At 39.3% G+C, this 19,918-nt stretch overlaps 1 protein-coding gene across 5 annotated transcripts in view; it reads right to left on the bottom strand.

The window, feature by feature from the left end:
* Positions 1-19,918, bottom strand: part of LOC124787762 (formin-like protein) — a 453,708-nt gene that overhangs the window by 35,733 nt on the left and 398,057 nt on the right. For all 5 annotated transcript variants that reach the window (XM_047254638.1, XM_047254640.1, XM_047254639.1 and 2 more), the window contains 4 exons: positions 7,944-8,154; positions 6,652-6,779; positions 4,469-4,633; positions 3,717-3,996 (listed from right to left, as the gene is read on the bottom strand). In XM_047254638.1, the coding sequence (XP_047110594.1) occupies positions 3,717-3,996; positions 4,469-4,633; positions 6,652-6,779; positions 7,944-8,154 (784 nt within the window). The remainder of the gene's footprint in view (positions 1-3,716; positions 3,997-4,468; positions 4,634-6,651; positions 6,780-7,943; positions 8,155-19,918) is intronic.

The following is a 19,918-nucleotide window of genomic DNA, read 5'->3' as shown; positions in this document are numbered from 1 at the left end:
CTCATCTGAAGTAGTTTGTTGTTACGAAGTATTGCGTAGTCTTCGTCCTAAGGCCAACGACACATTTTGCTGTTGGTAGACACTTGTGTGTGCATGGCGTTTCGTTGTTATAAATGGCGTGTTTCTTTTGCAACTGAAGTTTTATTTTCAAACAACAGAATACCCAGGATGGAATAATGTTGTTAAAGTTTTATTTTGATATTTTTCTTAGTTTATGTTTTATTGCTACAGTATTATTTTTACAGCAGTGGGCTACAGTAATATTCTTTGTTACAGTAAATTATAAAAATTTAAATGAAAATTAAAACCATGTAAAAGTCGCGGAAATCTGAATAATTCCTACGTTTTTTCCAGTTTTCTTCTGGATGAAAAAATTCCTGGGTTTCCCTGGGGCGTATGTATCCTGTGAAGGTTCTGGTATCTATTCTGTTGTCTTTTGGCCTCCGCTGGGGATGATGGACAAACTGCGCACTTCATTGCTCCAAATTAGAATGCAATGTGTCATCAGTCTGTAAAAGGAGATCTCAGTGGAAAATGATACCTTGTACCATATTCAGACTTTTATTGTGGGTTTATAGTGACAGGAAAGTCACTTAGCTTACCGAGAACTAGAAGTGTCCGTGACTGAGCAGCGGAGACTGTATTAAGCAGAATGGAGTCACTTTTCATTTCTGAAATTGCTGCCACTTTCCCAACCCTGTTCTTGATGCGTTCAACAATGAAGATGTGTTTGTGGTCAAAAAGGAATCCCCGTCCATCCTAGAATGAAATAAGTATGGGAGGGGGTGGGGAGGTCTTCACCTTTTCTGTGAGCCCTATGTTCCTCCCATAGTATAGCCAGGGGAGGAAACATTTTGGGGTCATACATCACTGCTTTGTAATTATGGCTTAACTTCAAAAGAGAATCTGGGGCTGTGCAGCCTCCAGCAGAGGGAAGTTTAATTCACTTCATTTGTGATTCTTCTAACATGGTACCACTCCAAATGGATGGCCTCCCCATGGACACGGCCCAGCCGCAGCAACAGTTAGCTGGGCAGTAAACCGTTGCCTGGTGTCCCTGTGCCCCAACCAGGATGGGCACATACTCCCTGGCTCACGTAGAAGTTTCCAGCTCATGCATCAACAGTACAATCCCTGTGTGGTCAGGAATTTTCACAAATTTGATGAAAAACCCTGACTACATTGAATGAATAGACCAGCCTAAAAGAATAACCAAAAATTTCACCAGTATTCTAACAAATCTTTAGTGCTGAGATACATTCCTTCGTATAGAAATTCTGCTACTGCAGGAAATACGATTTAGAAATGAAATTATATAATTTATGAAATAAACAACTAAGTCAATGTCTTTGGATGTTAAGCACATAATCAATGGCAAGTACACAATATGTAAAATTAATATGCTGATTAAAACAGTCACATCATTAGATAATTAAATGACTGTTACTGGTAAATATCATTGGTATGTGTTAAGACACCATTACGTAAGACAAGTTAAATCATATGCATGTACATATGCAGCACACGTCTGCCTAACTAATGGATCAATTTCAACACAACTTTGGTAAACATATAATTTGCTATCTGGAAGGAAGCACTGTGTAACTATCTACGTTCCGTGGTGCTTTGAGTGAAATTGAGGTGACACAGAAGAACTACTCAGGAATGATTGGAGCAATTTATACCAAATTTTGTAGAAACATGATCTGTTATTTTTATAAAAATAATGTGTGGGTAATATATATTACTACTACTACAACCCCTAGAGTAGTTGTGGGGATGAGAAGGCGTAACATGTAAAAATATTGGGAAATGACCAGTATTGCTACTTAATCGATAAATTTAGTGGTCGCTAGTTGACAGTGGGTGTAAAGCAGGAACTCTGTGGTACCTGGAGCAATTTCAACCAAGTTTGGTATACACGTGATTTATTTCTTTGTCACTGTCTGAATAAAATATGCCTATTACCCCCAGGGATGCGAATGAGACTGAGAAGAGGATGAAATGAAAAAAAAGTTCTAAAATGACCTGCTGGTAGTTTTTTCTTGTATTTAGTTGACATGGAACACTTTAAAAGTATGATGTATAAAGTTCTATATGTCTTATTCGCAATGTTCACTGTGCCAAACAGGCCATGAGAATACACAATGCGGCGAGCCAATAATTTTGTCAACGTGTTTTAGGATCTACAATCAAGCCACATGGCTTAATACTACAAATACACTGAACATCATCTCTGGAGTTGTATCGAACAAAATAGCAGGGAATCAGACGTGTGCAATGTATGAGGCGGTGCCCGAAAGAAACTAAATTAATTTTTTGGGGAAAGCTTTTGTAGCACTGTTTTTTGCTGCTAGAATCACACAGAGTGAACATTCCAGTCAGAAAGCCAAGTGCCATTGATTAAGAAAAGTTTTGGCAGAGTTTATAGTAGCAACTGTTTTCTGTTATAGTCATTTTTGCAATGGCTTGAACAGTGTGTGGCAGTAAAATTCTGCTTTTTGCTTGGGAAGAGTCAAACAGAAGTTCTCAGAATGTTAAAAACGGTGTATGAAGATGATGCTACAGGGAAAACTCAAGTGCTGCATGGTTTCCACATTTAAAAAATGTGGAAATGTCAACTGATGATGAACCTCACTCTGGTTTCCTTCCATAGCCCGAACACATGAAAATGTTGAAAATATTCCTGCAGTCACCAATGAAGAGTGACAACAGACCACCGAAAAAACTGTGGAGCTGTTGGGAGTGACTGAGTTCAGTGCAGCAAAGTATGTCACGTGAAATCAAACATTAAAGCAATGCTGATTTTTTTTTTTTTCTTTCTTCAATTTGAGAAGAATTGTCCATTCAGGCTTTGTTCCAAGGGTTTAGACAGTTAACCAGGCTTCATATTTGGAAGTTTGATTGCACAACAGTGTGTGGCAGAAGAGGCCTGATTTGTGGCAGTCTGGTGACCGTTTTTTCCATCACGACATTGCCGCTGCTCACACAATCCTGGCTGCACAACAATTCTTGACCAAAAATGGCATGACTCTTGTTCCTCACTGGCTGCACTCACCTGATCTTGCCACGTGCTACTACTCCCCCCCCTCCCCTCCCCTCCCCTCCCCTCCCCCTCCCCCTCCCAAAAGGGACATGAAAGGAAAGTGTTTTGCGGATGTTGCTGAGATGAAGAAAAAGCATCACAAATGATGAATTTAAAGAATGTTTTGAAACATGGAATAAAATATTAGACAAATTTATTAGCACAAGTGGAGAGTACTTTGAAGGGGATTGAAGACTTGTGCTTAAAACATGAATAAACAAGTTAAAAAAATAAGTTTCGTTTCTTTTTGGGTATCCCCTACTACATGACATACACTTAAGTGATATCACGAGTAAAAAGCTAGTTATGTGAAAAAGCAGTGGTCACATCAAGTGATACGAAGCACTATACACCAGAGACAAAGCTCTTTTGAAACACAGTTTGTGTTCGGTAATACTGACACTGCTGATGATGGGCATGTGCTACATAATAGTCCAGCAATAAATAAATAAAAATAATCTCTCTCTCTCTCTCTCTCTCTCTCTCTCTCTCTCTCTCTCTCTCTCTCTCTATCTATCTATCTATCTATCTATCTATCTATCTCTCTCTCTCTCTTTCATTTTACTTAATAACTAAAATATAAAAATGCAGCAAAATATTTACTGTAACAACAATGTAGTAGAGAACATACCAACTGCAGCCTTGTCAATATGCAACAGCTCAGAGTCAAATCCCAACAGTTCAGGCATGCGGTGCCTAATTGTGTCGGCTATATAATGAAGCAGGCACATGCGTTTGTCTGTTGACTTTGTATCTAATAATGTGTCGAGACTCTGGAGTTTGAAACCATAAGCTGGTCCTCGCCGACTGCTGTTAAGATAATTACCAAATGCCAACACAACCTCAAGCACCCTCTTCAGTTTCCGTGAGCTTTTAACAGAACTTGATGCAGATATAACGGCATGTATTTGCTGAAAGCAGAACACAGAAAATTACACTACGTCACCAAAGAGGAGCGTGTGATTGGAAACTGCCAAAACGGCAACAATTACAGAAACACAGAGAAACTGTGAACAGGGACATACGTATCATAGTTCAAATAACTGGAACTTCAAGAATGTTCCATTATTATAAGGAAGAGGCATTCAAGATATTTATATGTAGTAACTTAACTTATTGCAATAAAGATAAATGACATATCTTCAAAGTTTCAATTTCTTTTACATATAAGAATAATAGCTTACATCATCATTTAAGTATGAAATGTGCCCAAATATTCATCTGTTATTGGGAAACAGACAGGAATTGAAAAGATTTTAAAGCCATGAATTGAGTGACTTTTGATGGTGTTTAATTCTGGACAACTATGTTATTCTGTCATTGATAATGAGAAAAAATAACTAACCATAAAACATTGCAATTTCAAATTTTAGAATAACTTACTGGTGTTATGAGGTGTATGTTGTCAAAGAAATTTCCTATGTAGCTCATAATGGCTAATTTAGCAGATATCCTTTCCACCTTTCCAAGTTGCAGCAGAAATTTGTCTTCTTCTGTCAACAAATTTACATTTTTCTTCGAGCCCACATATTCTCTGTAGGCCTTCGTCTGTGAGATCAACAACAAAATATTAGCAAAATATGATCAGTAAATACTGCATTAAGTATATGTACATATGCACATGCCCACGCGCACATGCACAAAAAAAACACACAGAATTAGAATATTATTTTTTGGTAACTTTAACCTTTTTAATAAAAAAAACATTTACTGTGGAAAAGTAAAGTTAGTCAAGTTAGACAACTTAGTGCATATGTAGCACACTTAGTGCACACAGAAATCACCTATGTTGACTAATTCTGTAATATTCAGACAACTGAATGTGCATAAGCATATTCAAATCATTTAAGTAGAAACTATTTTTATAGTAACTTTCCAGCCAGCAGAGGCAAATCTGATGTTAAAACATAGTAAGGAAAGTATGTTATTGAGTGAATCACATCAGAAGGTAGTCCAGTTTTGATGTGTTCTGCACACACTTCCTCTACTAACATCCAGAAATATTTTCATGTACACTTAGCACCAACTTCAATAAAATATTTCCTTCTTGAGCAATACTGTTATAATCTGTTATTGGTCTTGACATATGAGGGTTGTTCCAAAAGTAAGGTTCCCAACTCTGTACCCTTACCGTGCATGGTGCAACGCGAAATCTGGCAACACCACCATGTTTGCTGGATCCCCACCACCGATTCCAACAACGAACATGGCTCTGCAATGGTCAGTACCGACCTGACAGCCATAAGCAATGGAGCCCGTCATCGCCGTCACTGCTAGGTGTGAAATTCGTGCGGTCATCTGATTTTTGCACGCAAGAAAGTTACCACCTGTAGAAATTAATCAGCAATTGAGTGAAGTGTATAAGGAAACGTGCGTAAGCATTCAACACGTCCGCAAATGGTGTAATGAGTTTGCTAACGACCGTATGGGCGTCCACGATGAACGACGAAGCAGGAGGCCATCAATCTCCGACAAAGTTGTGGAGAAAGTTGAGCAAATCCTGCTCGAAGATCAGCGAATCACCATCCGGCAACTGGCTACTCAAATTCCTGAGGCTCCTGAAGCTTCAATTGACGGGATATTGAATGAAAAGCTAGGCTACCACAAGGTGTGTGGGCACTAGGTGCCGCACATGCTTTCAGAAGTCCACAAACAGCAGCAGGTCGACTGTGCTCGGAAGTTCTGGAGTGAATGCGACGATAATAAGGAAGACTTCCTTGATTCCATTATTACGGGGGATGAATCATGGTGCCATTACATTACTCCAGAGACAAAAACAACAATTGTGTGTGGTGTGCTGCTCATTGATTTTATGCCTAAAGGGACCACCATAAACTCTACACATTATTGCGAGACCTTGAGAAAGCTCAGAAGGGCAATCCAAAATCGTCGTAGGGGAAAACTCAGCAAAGGCGTAAGGTTGTACCACGACAATGCCCGTCCACATGTGTCACAACAAACAAAGGAGTTAATCGACAAATTTGGTAGGGATGTCATTGACCACCCCCCTTATAGTCCCGATTTGGCACCCAGTGATTTCCATCTGTTTCCAAAATTGAAGGAGCACCTAGGCGGTCTACGATTCCACACAGACGAAGAGTTGCAAGAAGAAGTTTCCAAGTTTCTCAACGGGTTGGCGGCGGACTTCTTTGAGGTGGGAATGCAAAAGTGGATTACTCGAGAGGAAAAATGGAGACAATGTGGAAAAATAGCTTAAAGAGCAACATTCCCAATGGTGTAATCATTTTTTCGAATAAAAAATTCCTGGTGTCTAAAAAAATAAGGGAACCTTATTTTTGAAACGACCCTCATGTAACTGCATGATCTGATCACAGATTTTCCCAGAGGCATTTAAGTAGTCATTTTTCCTGCCCTTTTTGTGTCAACAGAACAGGAATAAACCTTAAAATGTTGTACAATGGGAATTACTCTTTGACATTCACTGCACAGTAATTTGCAGAGGCTAGGTGTAGACGCAAATGCTTACAAATACCAGGTAGCTATTGATGGAACATCTAGTTAGATAATGTCTACCAACAATTAGAAATGCAGTACTAATATTTTACCTCTTGGTCCGTAGGCACCATCCTCTGCAAAATCTCCACATTTTCCAATGATAACTGCTTCAAATCCAGAGCATTAACAGCTGCTATTACTTTTTCCACTGGCATTTCCATCTTTCTTCTTGAAATTGCTGAAAATAGTAAAAACCATTACTATCTTTCAGAATGATAAATGCTTTTAAAAAAGGGGGAAGGGGGGGACTACATTTGAAGTAAATACTAAGTACTAAGATTTAAATAGCAAAGGACAGCAAAAGAAAGCCCACAGCACATGAACACACCACCACACAACCCCACACACCCACCTCCACCCCATCCCCACCCACCCAGAGGATGCTTATCATCATCTCCCATCTTTGAAAGATAACATATCAAAATGGATTAAGTGGAGTTGCTCTCCTCTTCATTCACCAGAGATTTCCAGCTGACTGCTTTCCCAAAGTGTCACTACACAAATACTGTTAAAAGTCAAGTGCTAATAACTACTATTTGCATAAAGATGAGAAATATTTGGCTGAAATCAAATAGTGAAAATTGCATTTTTATAAAATAAATATAGTAGACCATGTGTAAATTTATTGAAAATACATATGACTAGTATTGGAAGAGAAAATGCCCATATCAAGTGCAACATTGAACCAATCATTCACTCCCACCTACTTTGAACCCCAAAAAATGATTGTGTTCCAAATGTAACCTTCTGAAGAGAGCTAATTGACAGAAAACTGTAGGACTGTCCCATCTGGATTGGATGAGATTCACTGGAAACAGTTTTGGAAAAGCTACTTTTTCATCACAACAAGCAAATTTTATAAATCAAGGTAACCATTTTTTACTAACAGATATTAGATATATCACTTTGTATTGACTTTTCAATCACATGATGCTGGTGAATGCTGTCTTCTCCACTTGTTGAACTCACATTTACACCCATTAAATAACACTTTGATCATTAAAATCCTTTAAGGGAAAAAGCTGAGAAAGAATGAAAGGAAGCATATAGCCAAGGAGCATGTATCTGGAAAACAGCAGGTAGAGGATAGGATGTAAGAACTACTTTGAAGTAACTAACAGCCAATAACAGAAAATTGGTTACATCAGCAATGCATTACTTATCACTCCTCTCTGATATATAATATTCTGAGCCTAAGTATTTCAATTCCTTTAAAATTTGATAGAATCTATGAACATTAATTCTTTCCAGCTGCTTCCTTTTGAAGTTTATCTCTAAGTTTTGGAAGAACCATACTTAGGGTCAAAATACTGATGTTCCAAAATACTAAAACTGTACTTACCAATATTACGCAGCCTGGTATGTTCCAAGAGTGACACATTCTCTGCACGTTTGAACCTCTTGCTAGGGAAATTCGTTAGTCCATCAACATCCGAATCTCCATTTGTAAGTGCCCCTCCCATGCCAATCTTAAATCTCTCCTCAAAGTCAGCAAAATCAATCACACTATGAAGTCTGTCATCATCCAGTTCATTGAAAATGGTACCTCTAACCTAGAAAAAGTAAGAAAGTGATAACCATGGAGAGTAACAATCCTGATGCTTGGAGATTTCTAACCACCAACATCATCAATCAAATAAATGTTATTCAGAAATATTGCAAAATGGCAGAGCAACTAGCATGCCATTCTGGTACCAAATGAAAGGCATTTTAACTAACAGCAAATACATTTTCCTAGAATGTGAATTTAATGCTGCTGCACAGCAGTATTTTGATTGGCATGAACCACATTTTTTGGACAAAGAGCTTAACAACTGTTAACATGACTTCTGAAAAGTATACTATAATGAGAAAGTAATATATAATTTCATGAACTCAGTTCCAGTGAAACTAAACATTACAAAAATACCTTATCAGCATTTTATATGACCTTGCCAAAGTCTTCAATTGTGTAAATTATCAGTTTCTGTTAAGGTATTGAAATGGCATGGAATTAAAGGCAATCCCCTTGCTTGGCTGGAGCCATATTTTAACAACAGAATACAGAAGAAAACATTACCAAATGATACCACAGGTGTAAGATTAACAGTGTCCTGCAAGGTTTGGTATTTAGCTTTGCTTCTGTTATTTACCTGCAGAAATGATATATCGAGAATTTTCTCATGGTGTTTTCTGGTGACATACCTATACTGATAATGGTCTCAAACACAGACTAGATATGGTCAGGAGAGTTATAAAAAAAAAAATTGCCATTGTTTCAGAGCTAACAGCTTCACCCTTAATATTACAAAGACTCGTGCCATGGAGTTCCAAACAAATATTGATTTACAGGTGTCAGAAACAGATATCAATGGACACATATAGGATAAGGCTCCATATGAGAAGGAATCCATATGAACAATAAACTGAGATGAAACCATCATGTAGTTAAGCTAACCAAATTACTTAGTTTTGTCTGCTTTGCTCTTAAGACATCTCTCAAGTTTGTGACCTGTTAGATGGGATTTCTACAATACTTTCACTCAGTACTATGGGAAATACCTGTGGAGTATTTGTAGTTAAGAAAGTCAAACCCAGTGGAACTGAAGGTGCATGTGAGATTGTGTGGGAGACCTCAGTATCAAGAATGGGTATACAATATTATAACTGGATCTTTGTACTGACCATCAGAGTTGCTCCCAAACGTAACTGAAAAGTTGACAGCTTGTGTGATCCTCACTCACACTGAAAAATCCAGGATGGAATGTAACACCATCCAACCCCTTCTTCACATTTATCCACCGTCAGACCTGCTACCCACGAATATACAGGGAGGTCCATCTGAAGTTTCGGATGAGATTATCTCGAAAACTATACATCGGGTAAAAATAGTGGGTAAGACAAGTTCCTAAGCTCAAAGGAGGACATCAAATAAAGGCTTATTTCAATAGTGGTACAAGTCCATTTTTGTTCATTCTGAGATACAGAGTCCTAAAGTTAAATGAGTGCTGAAAAATCTGCAGTTGAGATACCAGAAATATTAAAGTATATATACTTGAGTATTTTGGTATCTCAACTGCAGATTTAACTTTAGGACTCTGTCTCTCTGAATGAACAAAAATGGACTTGTACCACTATTGAAATAAGCCCCACCCCCTTGTGTGCGGCAACTTTTAACCCTTAAATGGAAACCCCCATTTTTTATTGTAGATTCAGATTTTCCATAAAAAAGTAATCAGGTTTTGTCTGAAACATTTTTTAAACCATTGACAGATGACATTGAAATCGAGAAAAAAATTGGGGAAGAACTCCGCTTTATTTAGAATGATTCGAAAAGGACACATCAAATCGATACAAAATGTACACAAATACTTTCATTACGCCAAATTAAGTTATTTTTGTTTTACAAAGTGTATCCCACAGGTTTTGATGGAGGTAGGCGGAATGGTATTAAAATCTTGTTAGGGAACTCTTCATAATTGCATTACTAACCCGACTGTGGCGTTACTGTGGCCAAACTGCAAACTATGGCTCAGTATAAAGGTCGGCGCAATGTGATCAGATGTCACTTCACTTTCAGATTGTGAACCGTAAACATCAACTGACAAAAGCAAATTATTCTTTAGCGAAACATGGCTCACTATCCTCCTACAGAGATTGTTGATATGATGTTAATTTTAGGTGAATGCCATAACAAATACACTGCAGCTGCGCAATTGTATGCAGATCGTTTCCCTAACAGACGACATCCAACTAAAAGCATTAATCGAAATTGCACTCAATGAGCTCGAAATGAATACATGCCCCGTCCACCTTGTCATCGCGAATACAATCAAAATGATGCTCGTACCCTTACAGTTTTCGCCTGTGTTCAACTGGATCCCGAAATTAGTAGTCGGCGATTCAGAGACAAACTGGAATACCGAAATTAACTGTTTCGAGGATTTTGAAGGCACATAAATATCACCCGTTGACAAACACAAATAGTTGTTGATGGTCTGGTGTGGAATTTTAAACCGTTACTTGATAGGACCGTATTTTTTTGACCGAAATGTTACTGGGGAATCTTATTTACAGCTTCTCCGCAATGATTTGTTGGAGCTAATGGAACATGTTGGTTTAGAAATTAGGCAACCAATGCGGTTCCAACAGGACAGAGCAGCTCCCCATTATGCTAAAAATGTGCGAAATGTTTTAAATTTACGGTACCCTGGTCGGAGGATAGGACGCAGCGGACCAATTCAGTGGCCTCCACGTTCACCAGGCCTAACATCTCCCGATTTTTTTCTTGTGGGGTTATTTAAAAAATATTGCTTATGAAGACAGCCCACACCAGAAACGATATGGAGCAACGCATTTGAAGAGCATGTGCAGCCATACTACAGGATGTGCTGCTCAGAAATGTGAACAACTTTCGCAGACGACTGACTTTATGCACTGAACCAAATGGGGACAACTTTGAACAATTTCTACGTGGCTAATTTCATTAATTAAGCACCCAAAATTGTGGGAGACAAGGGGACTCACACTGATGAAGCACCCCATGGGAACATAATTCTACTATGTCCATGTCGTCATTCCTGGGTACCGCTAAAAGTAGGATACAGTACATTTTGTACAAAAATAGCTTAATTTGGTGTAACGAAAGAATTGGTGCACATTTTTTATCGATTTGCTGCATCTTTCTCGGATAATTCTAAATGAATCAGAGTTCTTCCCCAATTATACTTTTTTCTTGATTTCAGCACCATCTGTCAATGGTTCAAAAAATGTCTCAGACAAAACTTGATTACTTTTTAATGGAGAATCCGAATCTGCAATAACAAATGGGTGTTTCCATTTAAGATTTAAAAGTTGCCCCCGGCCCCACCCAAGGGGGCGTGGGCTGGCGGTCACGTGTAGTATCATTTTATGTCCAGCTTACGAACTTGCCTTATCCACTGTTTTTACCCAAAGTTTAGTTTTCATGATAATCTCATCCGAAACTTCAGATGGGCCACCCTGTATATTTTTTTATTAGTTCTTTACTTTGATCTCACCAATTTTAGTGAGTTCTCACTTTTTGCTATCGGAGACTCCTCAGATTTCATCTTGTTTCCCTCTTTTGCATCCATTTCATCCTTTTCGTAAATTTTCACACGTATTTGGGTTTATTTTTCCGAAATTTTTTGGACTTAATACTACATTAAGTATGTAATTTTTCGCCTTTTTCCACCACCAGGGGTCCTTGCTCCTTCCATCTGCATCAATACAGAAAAGTTTGCTTATCCCTAGTCAGATCCCAGTCCCACATACTGTTCCTGCATTGTTGGTTGGCTCATGGAATCCTCCCTAACAGCCTTGCCATCAAATTGCCTATCTATGACTGCCACCCCTCCTCCCACAATGACCTCCACCTGTTCAGATTCCACCAGTCCTTAGCCCTCACCAACACAGTCCTGCAAAACCATATCAACCAAGCCAAAACCTCCTTGCAGTAATTTCCCTCCATCTGCAAAATCCTCCTGCTACACAACCCCAAATGCCTGGAGCCCATAACACATACTGAAACTCTTGCCCTGCAGGAACTTGAGCAAAATGCACAATGCCACCTGAAAAAGCTCTCCATCCTGCTCACTTCCCACTCCCACCTTGGAGTACCACTGTCCACCACCTCTACAACAACCTCCAAACCTCCCCCCACATCCCCTCATAGCTTACAAACCCTGTCACGCAGACCTACTACGCTTATCCCACCCTCCAAAACTCAACTCCTCAAAAACACCACACAGAACCCAGAACCTAAACAGACCCGCAACACAGTCATGAACCTTTCCTCCAGAAGCCTTAGCCCTACAGAAATACCAGTCCTTTCCAAAGGCCTCACATTTTGCCGCACTCCCAAATTCAATCATGAAGGACTTGTTAAAGACCTTCTCTCCTTCTCCCGGTCCCTACAATGGAAACACCTTTTCGCCACCAACCCCACCAATCAGGCTCCATCAAAGACCAATACTGAACCTTGTCTAACTCAGTTCATTCCTCCATCCAACTGTGATCAACCCTTACTGCCCCTAAACCACCCCCTGTTAACTTTAAGAAATTTCTTAACCTCAAACCTTGCCTCGCCATCATTCCCCAAATGCCTCAACAAGCAAACTAACCTTACATCTGCACAAAGAACCACAGTCCACCATCTAAAAACTAATCCCGATCTTATAATCCTACCTGAGAACAAAGGCTCCAACACTGTTGTTTTGATTACATGGCAGAAGCACTCTGCCAGCTGTCAGATACTTCCACCTACAAACGTTGCCACAGTGACCCCATTCCACTAATCCAACAGGATCTCCAGTCACTATTAAAATCCCATCCCAGAACCTCTCTCAGAGTCCACCGCTCTACTCATCCCTACCACTCTCCACAATTCCTATCTTCTACATGCTTACTAAAGTCCATAAGCCTAACCACCCAGGACACCCCATTGTAGCCGGTTACTGTGCCCCACTGAGAGAACCTCTGCGCTCTCAGACCAACACCTTAAACCTATTACCCAGAACCTACCCTCCCATATAAAAGATACCAATCATTTCCTCCACCAACTCTCCACAGTTCCTGTCCCTTTACCATACGGTGTCCTGCTCAACACTACTGATGCCACCTAATGCCCATTGCCTTACCGCTATTGAAAACTACCTTTCCCAATGCCAGACAGATTTCAAACCAACAACCTCCTTCCTAGTGGCCATGACCAACTACATCACCACCACAATTAATTCTCCTTTGAAAGAATTACCTAAAAATAAATTTACAGTACGGCTATGGGCACCTGCATGGCACCATCCTATGCCAATCTATTCATGGGCCATCTAGAGGAATCCTTCCTAAAAACGCAGAATCCTAAAACCCTCACATGGTTCATATTCACTGATGACATCTTTGCTATATGGATCAAAGGTGAGGACACCCTATCCACATTCCTCCAGAACCTCAACAACTTCCTCCCCATTTGCTTCACCTGGTCCTACTCAACCCAACAAGCCACCTTCCTAGATGTTGAGATCCACCTCTAAGATGGCTACATCAGTACCTCCATCCACTACAAACCTACTAACCACCAACAATACCTCCACTTTGAAAGCTGTCACCCATTCCATACCAAGAAGTCCCTTCCGTACAGCCTAGCCATCTGTGGTCATCGCATCTGCAATGACTAGCAGTCCCCCTCTAAATATACTAAGGGTCCCACAGAAGCCTTCACTGACCATAATTATCCTCCCAACCTTGTACAAAAACAAATCTCCTGAACCTTATCTTTCCAGTCTCCCCCACCTCCGAAAGCACCACAGTCTAGCCACAGAGGAGCACTACCCTCTTAGCTCAGTACCACATAGGAATGGAGCTACTGAATTACATTCTCTGCCAGGGTTCCAATTACTTCTCATCATGCCCTGAAATGAGAAATGTCCTGCCCACCATCCTTCCCACCCCTCCCACAGTGGTATTCCACCATGCACTGAACCTACACAATATACTCGTCCATCCTTACACAACCCCTGTTCTCAATCTCTTATCTCATGGCCCACACCCCTCTAATAGACCCAGATGCAAAACCTGTCCCATACGTCCTACCACCACCACCACCACCACCACCACCACCACCACCATTCCAGTCACATCACATATCCCGTCAAAGGCAGGGCTACCTGTGAAACCAGCCATGTGGTCCACAAGCTACGCTGCAGTCACTGTGCTGCATTTTATGTAGGCATGACAAACAAGAAGCTGTCTGTCCGCATGAATGGCCACCAACAAACTGTGGCCATGGACCACCCTGCGGCTTAACATGCTGCCAAACATGATATCCTTGATTTCAATGACTGCTTCAAAGCTTGTGCCATATGGATCCTTCCCACCAACACAGCTTTTCTGAATGGCGCAGGTGGGAACTTTCCCTGCAATACACCCTGTGTTCCGGTAACCCTCCTGGCCTCAACCTTCGCTAGTCACTGTCTTCACCCATCCAGCTCCTGCCCTGTTCCCATTCCAACACTACACAGCCATCATTCCACCAACACACCTAGTCTTTTTATTTCTCTCCTTTCCTGCTACTTCCCTCCCTCCCTCCCCACCTCTCCCCTGCCCCTGTCTGATCTGCAGCACTTCACTGTCCACCACCCCCACCACACTATCCCTCCCCTTCACTGTCCCAGCCTTCTCCTTACTCCCACCCAGTCGTCACTCCCATCATGCACTGGTGGTGGTGGTGCTGCTGCTCGCAGTGTGGTTTCAGTTGCCTGGGACTGCAGTTATGTGTGTGAGTTGCGTTTACTTGAGAGAGAGAGAGAGAGAGAGAGAGAGAGAGAGAGAGACTTGTTGACAAAGATGTTAATGGACGAAAGCTTTTAACTGTGAGAGTCTTTTTGTTGTATCTATCTGCGACTCAGCATCTCTGTAATATTGTTGCCTCATTCACACTGTCATTTCTGGAGGAAATTTCAAACAGCCTTCAATCAATCACGATAATTAGAATTTTCTATCTGATAGCTGAGACAAGACATCGTCTAAAACAACACGAAGTGCCTTCTCTGAAAACTACCTAGAACAGATAGTTCAGAATCCCACTCATGTCTGAAATAGATTTCATGGCAACATACAGATCTATCCTGTCTAAGGTCTTCCACAATGAAACTGGTATCAGTGTCGACAAAGTAGTTGTAGAAACACTGATTACTGAAGTACCATGGGCAACTGAAACAAGTAGAAAGATGTACCTGTTTAACAAACCATTCAAAGAGGCAGTACTGCCATATCACAATGAGACACTTTAAACATTCAGCTTGGGCAGAAGCACGTACGGAAAGAGTGGCCGAGTTTATAGGAATAGCTGACAAAGCAGTGTACATACATGTACCTAGAAGAACATGTTTGGGATGGGAGTGTACATGGCATAACCTGAATGTAAAGAACATTCTACACAATAAATACATGGAATATAAAGTATGATTATAGTCAGAGACAGGCTATGGAAAATGCATTCTGTTGTTGAAAGGGCTATGTGTGAAACCTTCAAAGATTACCAAAATATTCAATGACTACCACAGTAGCACCTAACTGCCACAGAAATTTCAGTCTGTATGTTATGGTTCTCTGTGGCACCGAAGTTAATGGACAGACTCGTGATAACACAAAAACTGAAGCAAGGTAGCAAAGCAAAACCATAAATGCTGAACTGCATTTTTCAAATGTTCCATTACAAAGGTGAATCGAGGAGTATTGCACCATTAATTCTCACATCACCGTAAATATGAGCAATACAGATATTAGTATCTGTGGCTCTGAGAAAAAGCTGAAACCTCTGAAACTTAATAAAGATTCAGGGCTCAAAAAATTCCCCATCACATTACATTCAGGATTTGCAGCTGAGTTGGACCTCTTAACAATAATATACCATAAAGTCAACAACAAGAACAACAAAACTGTACCTGGTAGCTTGGTAAAAGTACAAGTCACATGTGTCTACAACAAGTAGCAGAAGTGATCCACAAAACTACCATCCAATAGCTTTGACATTTTTCAATTTTCTCATCTTAGAACATATTCTGAGCTCAAACACAATGAGGTATCTTGAACACTATTTCCTCCATGCTAACCAGCATGGATTCTGATCGACACTGGAAGTCATGATAAACACTCGAAGTCATGATAAACACTCGAAGTCATGATAAACACTCGAAGTCATGATAAACACTCGAAGTCATGATAAACACTGGAAGTCATGATAAACACTGGAAGTCATGATAAACACTGGAAGTCATGATAAACACTGGAAGTCATGATAAACACTGGAAGTCATGATAAACACTGGAAGTCATGATAAACACTGGAAGTCATGATAAACACTGGAAGTCATGATAAACATTGGAAGTCATGATAAACACTGGAAGTCATGATAAACACTGGAAGTCATGATAAACACTGGAAGTCATGATAAACACTGGAAGTCATGATAAACACTGGAAGTCATGATAAACACTGGAAGTCATGATAAACACTGGAAGTCATGATAAACACTGGAAGTCATGACCAAGGTAGTCAGGCTCATGGAATATTTTTGACTTGCAAAAAACGTTCGACTCCATACCACTCAAATGATTATTAATGAAAGTATGATCATATGTGGTATCAAACGGAATTTGTGACTGGAATAAGGATTCTGGCTCATTAACTTGTGTGTTTTATTTTATGTTATTTATGTTATGTGTGATTTTGTGCATTTTCTCTTTTTATTTGTATGTTTATGTGTTTTCTCGAGTTGATAAGGCAATATTAATAGTAACCTAAGGTTTTTGCAGCCGATGCAGATATCAATAACTAAGTATTGCCTGGAAAAAGCTGCCCAAATAGTCAGATATTAATAAGAGTTGAAAGAGGTACAAAGAACAGCAACTTTCATTTAATGTCCATAAATATTAAATTCTCTGAAAACAAAACAAAAAGATCTACAATATTAATGAGTCACAACTCAAGTCAGCCAATCCAAACACAAACCTGGGTATAGCAATTTGTAAGTGTGTGGGACCCATACAAAATATGGTCAAATATTTGTTTGGTCTGTGGGAGAGTGTCACAGAGATGGTGAAAAACTCAATCTGGTAGACACTTTAGGATAATGGCGGACTATCCCAAGAACGTCTAATTACAAAATTTTAAGAGCCAGTTTTATGTGGGGAACCTAGGAATACACTACAACCCGCTACATTTCACTTCTGTGGGGGTTGTGTAGACAGTATTAGACTGATTATAGTGCACACAGAGGCATTTAAGCTATCATTCTTCCTGCACTCTGCACTGGAAATACCTTGTAGTTGGAGAATGTATCCCCCATCAATCCAAGAAGTTTAACGACCGAGTTAATGAAAAACAGTGAAAATTTAAGATGGTGGTTTTAAAGCTACAGAAGTTCTACATACTCTCCCCCCCACCCCCCCAAGTTGAAGAAAACAAACAGAATCTTCATACAACGTTGTGACATGTTTGTACTGATAACACCGAGTCTCGCATTTTCCATTTCATGTATTTACACAATTCCAACACTGTATTGGTGTCACAGGATAAACTTACTACACATGTTTCTCTTCTGCAAAACATTCTGGAGAGTGTCTTGAACACTTGATTTAGAGATGTTCAGTTTGTTGCTTCACTGTAATTTGTGACAATGTTGACACACTAAGGCCGCACATCCACTACTGAATACTGCCTACTAAGAGGTCGAATGCATATCTGTTATTTACAGCTGTTACTTCAAGGTGCCATCGTAGTTACTGCACCGACTTTGCTTATCAGCCAGGAATAAAAACCAGTATTCGAACTTCTTGTACAGATGGTGCAGATGTAGATTATGATGACACAATGTTGCTAATGTCAAAACAGTCTTTACTCTACTGAAGCAAGCAGTAACGATGTTGAGTGAAGTTCATTATCAAGTACTTTGCAGAAACTTCTCCAGGGATATCTGTACTCTTACACTTGCATACCAATACATATATTCCCTAATGGTATTTGAGGTTAATAGCAAGAACAGATTTACTGTTATCTGTGCAATTTACAGCCACAATATTAGAATTAAAAATAATTTTGATATTGACTACACACTCTTATCTAGGGTTCAGAATGAATTTTATACTCTGGCACAAATGTCTTTCACCAAATATTATCTAAAGTGATTGAAAAAAGTATTGCCACTTCATATTGCCACTACCCAAAAAGAACATTTGATACAAATCTTTAATGTCATCATAATAAATCAGTTTGGCTTCTAGAAAACTAAGAATATAACATGCCCCACCACAGAATTTGCAGAAAAACTTGTTAATCTATGGATAAGTTTCAAAAGATTGCAGGAGTCTTGTGTGACTTCATGAACAATTTAATTACATGAACCTCTGTCTAACACACTGTTAATTAGAACTATAAGCCATTAGTCATGGTATTTGACCTGGTTCAAAAAGTATGTAATAACAGCAATAAATGAAAAGAATCTAAACACTATCAGATGGTTGGTGGGTTTATTGGGGGAAGGAGACCAGACAGCGAGGTCATCAGTCTCATCAGATTAGGGAAGATGGGGAAGGAAGTCGGTCTTGCCCTTTGAAAGGAACCATCCCGGCATTTGCCTGGAGCGAGTTAGGGAAATCACGGAAAACCTAAATCAGGATGGCCAGACGCGGGATTGAACTGTCGTCTTCCCGAATGCGAGTCCAGTGTCTAACCACTGCGCCACCTCGCTCGGTAACACTGTCAGATTCAGGAAGTTTCTCAGACTGGATAACAATCTTGTAACCAGTCTAATAAAGTTCTGTTTTAAGCACAATCCTGCTTTATTTTATATTAATGATTTACCACTAAACATAAATTCTGAATGTTTTATTTGCAGATAATACTCCTGTGGCTATTTGAAAAAATAAAAGAAAAAAAATCAAATTCTTTCAACCATTACGAATATACTTGATCAACAAACTGGAGACCTAACTAATACTAAAATAAATTATTTAAAATTAGAAGATTTTCAAAGCGCTCACAAAAACCTACAACTTAAGGAAGCAGATTCTCTCAAAATCCTAGGAGTAAAATTTGGAAAAAATTGCATTCTTCATATACTCCCCATTTGGCAAAAAAGTCTGGTAGTTCCAATGATAACAAATGCAAGAAATGTATTCTACCCTAGTTACTTTGTTTTAAGGTGTAGAGTTACCTTGTGAGGGACAAAACTACTGGAAATTTAATACAAAAATTACAAAAACAGAACTCTTAGAAATGTGTAATGTAAAACCTAGGAGTCATACTGAGCACACACTAAAGATTTTAACTATCCCCTGTCTACATATTTATGAATTGTGAATCCTTATTTGTAACAGTTCAGAATTATTTGCAAGAAATCATTTTCAAGCTGTGTACAATATGAGAAACAAAATTGCACAATTCATTAACAAAAGTTAAATTTCTATTCCCAGAAACTCAGAACGAATTAAAATTTCAGAGCATGGCATCAGCATGAAAAAAAAATAAAACCACATTCTGTCCTAGTGCAGAAATGATATCACTTAATAAAAGAATATATGTGTGATGATAGCACTATCCTTGGAGAATAAAATGGAAACTTTTCCTGGTGTCTGTAAATTAAAAGATTAATATGTTATGATTATCAATTTGTGTTTGAAGTATATTACTTGTAAGTATATTAGCACATTACACAGTTTATTGTTTATACATACCAAGACTCCAGTATTTTAAAAGTTACTTAACTCTGTATGTAATGAGGCAAAAGAGAATCAACTTTAAAATCTCTTCAGGTTTGCT

Source organism: Schistocerca piceifrons, chromosome 3 (assembly GCF_021461385.2).
Source record: "Schistocerca piceifrons isolate TAMUIC-IGC-003096 chromosome 3, iqSchPice1.1, whole genome shotgun sequence".
NCBI classification, from domain to species: Eukaryota; Metazoa; Arthropoda; class Insecta; order Orthoptera; family Acrididae; genus Schistocerca; species Schistocerca piceifrons.
Note: the sequence above shows the minus strand (reverse complement) of the source record. Positions and strands in the feature narration are given on the sequence as shown.